Source organism: Octopus bimaculoides, chromosome 1, assembly GCF_001194135.2.
Source record: "Octopus bimaculoides isolate UCB-OBI-ISO-001 chromosome 1, ASM119413v2, whole genome shotgun sequence".
NCBI classification, from domain to species: domain Eukaryota; kingdom Metazoa; phylum Mollusca; class Cephalopoda; order Octopoda; family Octopodidae; genus Octopus; species Octopus bimaculoides.
The window spans coordinates 26569864-26580760 of record NC_068981.1 but is presented as its reverse complement, the minus strand read 5'-3'; the positions used below and the strand labels follow the sequence as shown (position 1 = coordinate 26580760).

General features: G+C 38.1%; 1 protein-coding gene across 1 annotated transcript in view; it reads left to right on the top strand.

Annotated features, from left to right (window-relative positions):
- LOC106868281 (sphingomyelin phosphodiesterase 4) overlaps nt 1-10897 on the top strand; it is a 29436-nt gene that overhangs the window by 12365 nt on the left and 6174 nt on the right. The window contains exons 8-15 of the mRNA XM_052974681.1: nt 534-774; nt 979-1069; nt 2302-2414; nt 3636-3759; nt 4944-4983; nt 6383-6558; nt 8969-9190; nt 10374-10532. Coding sequence (XP_052830641.1) covers nt 534-774; nt 979-1069; nt 2302-2414; nt 3636-3759; nt 4944-4983; nt 6383-6558; nt 8969-9190; nt 10374-10532 — 1166 coding nt within the window. The remainder of the gene's footprint in view (nt 1-533; nt 775-978; nt 1070-2301; nt 2415-3635; nt 3760-4943; nt 4984-6382; nt 6559-8968; nt 9191-10373; nt 10533-10897) is intronic.

Sequence of the window (10897 nt, the reverse complement as noted above, 5' to 3'; positions counted from 1 at the left end):
TAAATATACAGGTTTATATATATTTAATTATTTACTAAAATGTCTCTAGCAATGATCTCACTCGAATGACTTATCACGTGCCAGGAACTCGAAGTTGCGGCACAAGTGCCAGGAAGGCGACGCTGGTAACGATCACGCTCGAACGGTGGTGACATCACAATTTCGCTTTCGCTTGCCCCAACAGGTTTTCGCAAGCAGAGTTTAGTGTCCAATGGAGGAGATGTTGGCATGGGGGCCAGTCGTCGAATTTGGTCCAATTTCGATTTCACTTGCCTCAACAGGTCTTTGCAAGCAGAGTACGCGTAAGTGGGCTGGCTACATCCCTGGCAGAGGCCTTGGATTTTGGTCTCACTTGGCTTGCCGAGTCTTCTCAGGCACATTAAAAATTACATCCTGAATAACAAGATGACTATAAGCTTTCTGTCTTTCTCTTCCTTCTACTCTTTCTCTCTCTCTTCTCTTCACCTGCTCTCTAATCCTGTACATTCATGCATTTTATCAAGTGATAAAGAAGATTTTATTTTTCTGTGCAGTTACAATAACAACCAAATTCATTTGGATTACTTTTGAATTCAGATTGTTATGCTTTTATGTTCTTAAATTATTTTGCTTTCTTCTTTTGCTGCAGGAATTATATGTACCAACAATCAACCACATTCGAATAGCACGGGTGCTTGTAAAACATCTGCACTATTTTGTGAACAGTGCATTACCTCCAATATCGTCAACGCCTTACTACCAACAGCTCCCCACATCAATTGATCAATTCAAAAAGTGAGCTGCCTCCAACTTTTTTTTTTTCCTCTTATTAACTAGTTTCACATTAATTATGTGTGTTTGTATTTATTTATGTGAATGTGTTGATGTTTATTTAAGTCCAAAGACAATTCAATTTTCAATTTAAAAAAAAAAATCATATTCGTTTTGATCATGTGTTTCACATGTTCATTTTGTTAACTTCTCTTTTTTAATTACTAGGACTACAGTTCTTGGAATCATTCAGAAGCGCCTTTATACATTTTTACGTCATGCTTTCCACTGGTGGCCACTGGATTCTTCATTTAGATTGGTAAGGTCATTTTAGGTCTATATTTGTTTTTCTTTTAGCTATATATAATTTTTTCTATTGATTTCATTGTTGTTTATCCCAGGTCATCCATAATTAAATAGACCTACAATGAACTGCATTCTAGCCTTGACTATCACCTTTTTTTAATGCATAATGTATCTAAGACTACATTATCAAATGTTCTTTTTAGGTTGTAGTTTGAGGTATTTTCTTGGTGATCCACAGGTCTACCTACAAGTTCAGGTGATCCCTAGACTTTTCAAGATGCACCAGATTATTGCAAATAAAATGAGACTACAGTTCTTGGTCATAATATGAATAATGAAACCAGATTGAAAAAAATTCCTCTATAAGGTTTATCATCTCTCAGTATTGACAGTACTATGTCATGTTATCTTTGGCTACTCAACATTCTTGTCAAAGTTGTGGCAATATGTTGATCTTCTTGTGGTAACATAGTGCACTTTATTTGGCACTCATCCATTTAAATTATATGTCCACACATACTCCTTTATTTCAGATTGCAATTCACAGTCTTAAAATAGGTAAGGAAAACAAAACAAGATAGTGGGTGCTGGGATGTTTATTCAGGTTTGAGTCTAAAATAGAATAACAACAGTGATCTCTTCTGTAGACACTCACTAATGCCCAACTTTTTTTTTTTTTTTTTTTTTTTTTTTTTTTTTAGTGTGGATAGTAAAAAGCAGTGGCCTGTAAGACTGGTGGAAAATATCTGAATGTTTGATGTTACATTTAGACATCTTCCATCAGCCACTGCCCTGAATTTGTAGTTCTATTAACCCTGAAAAGATGAAAAGCAAAGTTGACCTTGTTGTGGTTTGAACTCTGTAGCTAGTCAGAACACCCATAGTTGTGTGTTTTGTATCATTAGAATAAAAGTTAAGAGAGTTTAGTGTAGATGTGTTTTGTGTTTGGTTTGCAAGATCCTTGATGTGAACTCTTGTGTTGTAACAAGATCTTGTATATCAGGAGGGTCATTATACTCAATAATAAACACATGCACTGGGTCTATTTCACTCCTTTTATTATTACTGCTCAATTAGTTAACATTCAACCAGTTAATTAATTGATTAGTCATTTAGTCAGTCAATCAATCACCTAAGTTTGTCAAAGTTCTTGATTATCCCCAACTTCTATTGGTTTCTTTCTGTTTCCTATTCAGCTAATTTTTCTTTGTGCTTATTTTCCTCTACAACATTGTATTCATACAGCTACTAGAGACCTGGTTAAGTTACATTCAGCCTTGGCGCTATGTTAGCCAAAGTAAGCCTAACTTACGGAGCAATAATGAAGAGGATGATAATGCAATTATACAAGACAGATGGTAAGTTCTTTTATATGTATCTTCATCCCATAGATATATAACTGAAGATAGAGCTTGGGAAAGATTTGAGACTCTTTTTTGACAGATTAATTTTGGCATTGCCAGTTTTGGTTCTGTTTTTTTTTGTAATTGTGTAAATTTTTGCTGTCACCAGAGATTTGGCTTTTGGTTACTCTTGGGATCACATTTATGATAGTGTCATTTGTTAATTCCTCACCAGACAATTTTCAACTGTCGTTAAATCATGCACTGTTAAAAAGGTTTTTCTTTTTCTCTAAGAAAACATATCAACTGATTGATGTCAGTCATCTTGGTTCAGTATATTTAAGTAAAGGTCATCATTATCATTATCAAGTTCATTTAATATCCATGTTACATGCTTGCATAGGTTGAACAGTTTACCAAGATCTAGTGGGCCCCAGAACTGCATTCTGCTCCAGTGTCTGCTTTGGCATTGTTTCTCTAGCTTGATGCACTTCCTGACACCAACCAACTCACAGAGTGTACTGGGTGCTTTTTCCATGCCATCAGCACTTGTGAGGTTGTCATGCAGTTTACAGGTGTACACACTATGGATTACAAATTAGAATTATAAATAGACAACTATCAATTAGAAAATTGTTATTGTTGCATTGTGAATGATATCAAATGGTAGCATTTTAGGCAGTGACTAACTTTTTCGTCTGCTATTAGTTGGGGAATCAATTTACTTGTCTTTGGTTGTCCCTATGAAAATAGTCCCTGATCCAATTAGAATTAAAAATATATTATTTGCTAGAAATAGAGAATCTATTGGTTAAATGCTTCAAAAAGTAGGTTCATCGTACTAAAATTAGGAAGGTCGGTTTCAACAACTGTTTTCTCTCCACAGCTGCTGTGCAGTATAAGACATTGTATATTTTTTTAATAATATAGGTCCAAACCATTCTGGAGGAATAGTTTATACTCATGATCTTTGCAGTACCTCTAAGACTGGTGAGTTGGATTGACATGGTTGATGCATCTCTTGAATACTTATAAATAGAAAGTGGTTGAAAAAAAAAACATGTGCGGGGCATTCTTGAAGAATGGCATTTTTAGGGAGAGAATCTTTTCCTCTAATCATTAGTCATGATGGTTAGTGAAAACCAGAGGAGTGGTGGGCACATGTAAGTAAAGTAATGAGCGGAGGAGAGACAAGTTGTGTTTTGTTATGTTTGTTATGATTTAATCTAATTTCAGGTACAGCTTTGTTGTTGATAACTTACTGTTCTACTCTGCAATTTTCCATCAAATTCTGCCACGCTTCTTCCGAATGGACCTTACTTCTCCCCACAATGCTTACATGATGTTCAGAATAACAAAGGTGAGCTTTGATACATAATGTTTGTTTTTTTTTAGCAAAATTAATCCATTAATGCATTGAAGTAGAATGATAGGTTGGCAGGTAGGTAATGGGTATTGTATTTGAATTTCTACAATAAGTACAAAAGCATACTTACAAGAAAATACATGTTACTAAAAAGTAATAGACAAAGATTATGGTTAAAATCCGTGAATGCTGAAACAGCTTATATCAGAATATGACATTTACTGTGTGACTGTCACAAAGATAGGTGGGTCTCAAAAGAGCATTAGCCAGCCCTTGAGGAGCACTGGCTGCTGTAGCAGTAGATGCAAAGTAAGGAGGCATAACATCAGAGAGCCAGATGCAGATGGGTGACTTGTTTTGGATGCAGTTTTGGTTATCTGAATGTGTAGCAGCAGCATTTATTCCAAATTTAGTTTCAGTATTTCGGTGTGGAATTTGGTTGGGCTTTGTAAAGGGTTGATAATTGTTGGGAACTGAAGTATTTTCTGATCTTGGAAAGGAAAGCCAGTCATTTCTGATACAGGATGGGATATTATCAGGTGGGATTGTCTCGGTGAAATATTGTGGCTCAGTATTTATAGTGTTCTGGATAGATCCCTTAGGTGTGGAGTTAAGTCTGTGGTACATTGTTTGAGACTAATGAAAGGAATACTGTGAGGGACAGTGGCTGGTTTGAAGCAAAGACTGTTTCACCTTTGGCATGTAAGTGTACATGTTGATGAGCTAGATGGAGTATAGTGTAAAGTGCTCCTACTTAAAAAAAATTATGAGAGGTTTTGTGAATGAATCACTATTTTACAGTTTCATAAAAATTATAGGAAAATATATTTTATTTTATTCTTTTACTTGTTTCAACTAGTTCACTGAGACAGTTTCTATTTATTTCGAACACCTCTATTATTTTCTTAACTTTCAATTATGATTTAATCACATTTTTTGTTTGTAATTATAACTACTTATGAGATCTTCATTAAACTAGATACTCTCTCTCTCTCTCTCTCTCTCTCTCTCTCTCTCTCTTTCTCTCTCTTTCTCTCTCTCTCTCTCTCATTTAATCATAAATGTAGCTATGACATATTTTATTAACCCACATTGGTTCATTACCATATTCTTCAGTTATATCTGAATATTGAATGCAGTCTGAATATTGATTTTGTCCCTTTTTTACCTCTTTCTAGGTGTTCAGCAATCCTAACCTTGTAGCTATGCTTCACAAAGGTTTGTGAAATACCCTTGTTTTTAATTATTCTGTTATTTATTAAGTTTCTATAAGGGTGTGTGTATGGGTATGTGTGTATTGGGGGGGGGGTTTATGTGGGAGAGTGTGTGTATTCCTCTTGTTTTGACATGTGCATGCTGATTGTAAACAAAAGTCACCTTCATACAAACGGTGTCATTTGTTTATAATTCCCTAGAAAAGCATGTCCAATGTTTGTTGTTTGGGAAGAGATGGGGGTTGACAACAGCAAAAACCTCCAGGTTTCATCAGATCCAGGCAAGCATGAAAAAGTGGACATTAAAGTGATGAAGCTAGAGTATAATGGCTGAAATATAGTGAATGGGGTTAGAGAGTGGGAGATGTGGTAACAGAATAATTGATATCAGCAATGAGTAATCTCGCTGTGAAGGAATGAAGACTGGCAATTCAGAATAGAGATGATGTATAGTGTATGGGATATAAATAGATTTTATACTGTCGTTTATACATAAGCTTCATGATGGATGAGAGAGGTAGAGTGGTAGTGATGGTGGTGGTAGTGTTTTGGAATTGAGTGTGGATAAAACTAGTGCCATCCCTTGTTAGACGGTTGACAAGGGGTAAAGAATAGGAGAGAGAACAAGAGGGTCAGACAGATGAAGTACTGACCTAAGTCAGCATTGTTCAGTGAATACAAAAGATTCACTGTCATCTCAGATTATATAGACAATGAACAGAAGTGTGTCCTGGGTACTTTTCATGTGGCACTGACATTTAGTGAGGTCATTAGTAACTCGCAAGACAAGGAGTTTCAACTGAGTCAGGAGTAGAATTGAGGGAGGTGGATCTATGCCAGGTGCTGAGAGGCTGAAATATGATGGACAGAAACAGCAGTGTCTTGCTGTGGAGGAGATGTGTGGTTTCCTTTAGTAATCTTACGTTATGTATTTTTTATGTGGCTATGAGTTTACACTGTTATGCTAATGACCACAATTTTACTATTTTAATCTTAGTTATTACAGTTATGTTGTCCTATTAATTGAAATGTCGCCTTCCTGGCACGTGAAAAGACATTCGAGCGAGGTCATTGCCAGTGTCGCTGGACTGGCTCCTGTGTGGGTGGCACGCAAAATACACCTTTTGAGTGTGGCCATTGCCAGTACCGCCTGACTGGCCTTCGTGCCGGTGGCACGTAAAAGCACCCACTACACTCCCGGAGTGGTTGGCATCAGGAAGGGCATCCAGCTGTATAAACTCTGCCAAATCAGATTGGAGCCAGGTGTAGCCATCTGGTTCACCAGTCCTCAGTCAAATCGTACAACCTATGCTAGCATGGAAAGCGGACGTTAAACAAATGATGAACGATACCAATATATAAACTGGCTTTTAACTTTATATTTTATTGCTCTTTTCTTTTAGCTGAAGAGGAAATGTATCAACCAATATTCCTTCAAGCCAGTACATCCAGAGATATCGGTGGTAGCTATTTGTCTCCTGATCACAGATTAAATGCTGCTCTCAATGTTCAAATATCAGAATTGGAGAGACCAGGATTCCAATACTTGCCCCTGTTTGATCGAACTACTGTTGATACAGTAAGCTAATTTTGTTTTTTACATGTTACTTCATTACTCTTTTTTAACTTTTGTGTTGAATAAATATAATTTTGTATTTATGGATTGTAGGTGGTCCCTACTTATTTGATTGGATTTATGGGCATTGTCATCTTTAATTGACTTCCATTTCCCCGGCTGGTCTGGGTTGGACAGTTTGATTGTAGCTGGCAAGTTGAAGAACTGCATCAAGCTCCAATTGTCTGCTTTGGCAAGGTTTCTATGGCTGGATACCCTTCCTAACACCAGTCACTTTACAGAGTGTATTAGGTGCTTTTTTTTCCCGTAAAAAGCACCCACTGCACTCTCGGAGTGGTTGGCATTAGGAAGGTGCATACAGCTGTAGAAACTCTGCCAGATCAGATTGGAATCTGGTGTAGCCATCTGGTTTGCCAGTCTCCAGTCAAATCGTCCAACCCATGCTAGCATGGAAAGCAGACGTTAAATGATGATGATGATTATTGACATTAGTCGTTAATTAACTTAATGCAATCTACAAAATCTGATTATTGTTATTTCATCATCATCATCATTTAACGCCAGTTGTCCATGCTGGCATGGATTGGACAGTTTGACCAGGGCTGGTAAGCTGGAAGGCTGCATCAGACTCCAGCTTGATTTGGCATGGTTTAATATGGCTAGATGCCATTCCTGATGCCAATCACTCCAAGAGTGTAATGGGTGCTTTTACGTGCCACTGGCACAGGTGCTATTTGTGTGACACCAGTATCTGCCATGACTGTGATTTTACTCGGCTTGGTGGGTCTTCTTCTCAAGCACGACATAATCCCAAAGGCCTCGGTCATTGCATCTGTGAAGCCCAACACTTGAAAGGAACTCAGCCTCTTTGCTTCCGTGAGGCCCAACGCTTGAAAGGAACTCGGTCACTTTGCCTCCCTGCGGCTCAATGCTCCAACAGTGCTCTTTACGTGCCACTGGCATGGGTGCCAGTTACATGACACCAACATCAACTATGACTACAATTTCACTTGGCTTGACGGATTTTTCTCATGCACGGTATATTGCCAAAGGTCTCACTAGTCATTGCCTCTGTGAGGCACAAAGTTTAAGAATCATGCTTCACCACATCATCCCGTGTCTTCCTGGGTCTACCTCTACCACAAGTTTCCTCCACAGTTAGAGATTGGCACTTCTTTACACAACTGTCCTCATCCATATGCACCATATGACCATACCAGTGCAGTGGTCTCTCTTGCACACCACATCTGATGCCACTTATGCCTAACTTTTCTCTCAGATGTTTATACTCTGTCAAATATGCACACTGACATTGCACATCCAGTGAAGCATACTGGCTTCATTTCCTTCAAGCCTATGCATGACTTCAGCTGTCACAGCCCATGTTTCACTGCCATGTAGCATAGCTGTTCTCGCACAGGCCTCATTCAATCTGCTTTTTACTCTGAGAGAGAGGCCCTTTGTTGCCAGCAGAGGTAGAGCTCTCTGAACTTTGCCCAGCCTAATCTTATTCTCACAATTATGCTCTCGGTGCACCCCACTCCACTTGTAGCTTGGTCACCTAGATAATAGAAACTAGTTTGCCCACCTAGCAGTCTGTTTACTGCACATTTTCAGTGGTTATTGTACTTGTGCATCTTCCACATACAAAAGCTAGTTTCCCTATTAACCTTTCTCTGATATTGCTGCACGTTTTCTGTGTCCAAAGCTTATACCAGGTGCATCTTACAGAGTTTCTACCGGTGCCTTTTCTACAGATTGTGCAGGCTCATCTGTCGGAAGAAATTTGTGATTTGATTGCCTTCTTACTTACTGAGACTTTGGTCTTTGCTAGGTTATCTCTAAAGCCCTTTGATTCTAGACCTTACTTCCATACCTGGAACCTCTCTAGTTCTGGTAGTGATTCAGCAATAAGTGCAAGGTCATCAGCATAGAGAAACTCCCATGGGCAACCTGTCTTAAATTCCTCTGTTGTTACCTGGAGAACTTTGATGAACAAGAGGGGGCTGAGAACTGATCCTTGGTGAACCCCTATTTGTATCCTGAATTCTTCACTGTACTCATTGCCAACCCTCACCTTACTGGTAGCATTCCTGTACTTGGCTTGTACAGCTCTCACCAACCATTTGTCTTTCCCTAGTTTGTGCATTGACCACCTGATAAGGGATCAGGGGACCCTGTCAAAGGCCTTCTCCATGTCAATAAAAGTGAAGTACAGAGGTTTATCTTTGGTTAGGTGTTTCTCCTGCAGCTGTCTTACCAGAAATATAGCATCAATTGTGCTTTTTCCTCGTACAAAGCCAAACTGCTTCTCATCTAGGCTAACTCTCTCTCTCTCTCTCCGTAACTTTCATCACCTGATCCAACAATTTGATGTTTGTGATTTTAATTTTTTCTGTTTTATCATCGACAGGTTCGAAAATTACTGATAAACATTGCTCATGCCAAAAAAGAAGTTAGAACTTCTGAAGAGGCTGAGAAGTCATCACAGTTCAATTTTCCAAGCATTTGGTTAAAACTGGCATCTTTTTTCAACACTAGCAACTTTTCTGGTGATAATGACTCCATTGAACTACAGAGGAAAACCAGACAGCATTTGGAGATGGTAGAAAACCAGTTACAATATATATTTGATGTAAGTATACCTCAGACTGCATCGGTCAAGCAGGTTGTCACAGTCCAAGTTATTTTTTTGGGAGATCTTATTGCTCCTTCTATTGACTGATGCTTCTGGTGTTTCACTTGTGTTATTTCACTTGGTTTCTGTAGCTGGATATTCTTCACTACTTACATGCTTATGTGTGTGTGAGAGAGAGAGAGAGAGAGAGAGTGAGAGCAAATGAACATCAAGAAACTGAAAAACCAGTGATATTCTTCTTACTCTCACTATTATAATGGTAGTGAACCAGTGATTGGCATGTTGCAACCATTCTCAAAATTTTCAATAAATTGCAATATAAAATAAAATAATACATTACATTACTACACTCTCAGGGTGGTTGGCGTTAGGAAGGGCATCCAGTTGTAGAAACTCTGCCAAATCAGATTGGTGCCTGGTGCAGCCATCTGGCTCACCAGTCCCCAGTCAAACTGTCCAACCCATGCCAGCATGGAAAGTAGACGTTAAACGATGATGATGATGAATACATTACTGTAATCATAGATGTTTATTGTTTGTATAAAAGATAGGACATTCTTAACTGGAGTATCTTTCATCATAAAGTCTACTTAATCAAGGTTGATCTAGGGCTAAACAACACCAACAACAGTTGCAACAATAATATTGCATCCTGTTTGTGTGGCACCCAGCTCCTTGAGGTCCAACTTCACCATTTCTTCTTATATCATTCTTTGTTTTCCCTTGCCATATGTACTTTCTACCCGGTGCATCTTATGGAGTTTCTACCTATGCCTTTTCTACAGATTGTGCAGGCTCATCTGTCGGAAGAGATTTGTGATTTGGCTGCCTTCTTACTTACTGAGACTTTGGTCTTTGCTAGGTTATCAGCACATACTGTTTCCTTCTATACATCAAGCCTTAGGGCCATTGCAAGCATTCAGATCACATCTCTGATCCAAGGTTTACTTGATATTCTAATATGCTCTTTCTTACTGCAACCAACCATAACTTATGATTTCTTCCTCTCTTTCTCCTCCTACTAGTCTTAGAGACTCTACCAAGGAATTGGGTTGTTGGTGTTGTTTTTATGATTAACCAATTGAGAAAGAAAAATCGTATGTTTTACTGTAATATTTATTGATGTGGTCAACCTTAGTGTTTTCTATCCCATTTTTTTTTTTTTTTTTTCAAAACAAAGATTGCACCTCCAGAAGTTTTATTCTATGATGACAACAAAGATAATAATTCAAATTTAACAAATGGTGATGTTCATAAACAATGCCAAAATGATGACACTTTACCTGATTTTGAAACTACATTTGAAGGTAAACGCCTAACTGATGTTGGAAGACACCAGGTAATTATTTTTCATTTCTTTTAGAAATTTTTGATTTTATATCCATGCTTTCTTTTGATTTCATTTTTGTTAATGTTATGAACCTGACTGAGACTTCATCTGCCTCTACGATACGAAACTGTTTTAAAGTGTTTATATTGAAACAGAAACTCAATGATTTACTCTTTTACTCATTTCAGTCATTTGACTGCGGCCATGCTGGAGCACCGCCTTTAGTCAAGCAAATCAACCCCAGGACGTATTCTTTGGAAGCCTAGTACTTATTCTATCGGTTTCTTTTGCAGAACCGTTAAGTTACGGGGACGTAAACACACCACCATCGGTTATCAAGTGATGCTGGGGAGACAAACACAGATACACAAACA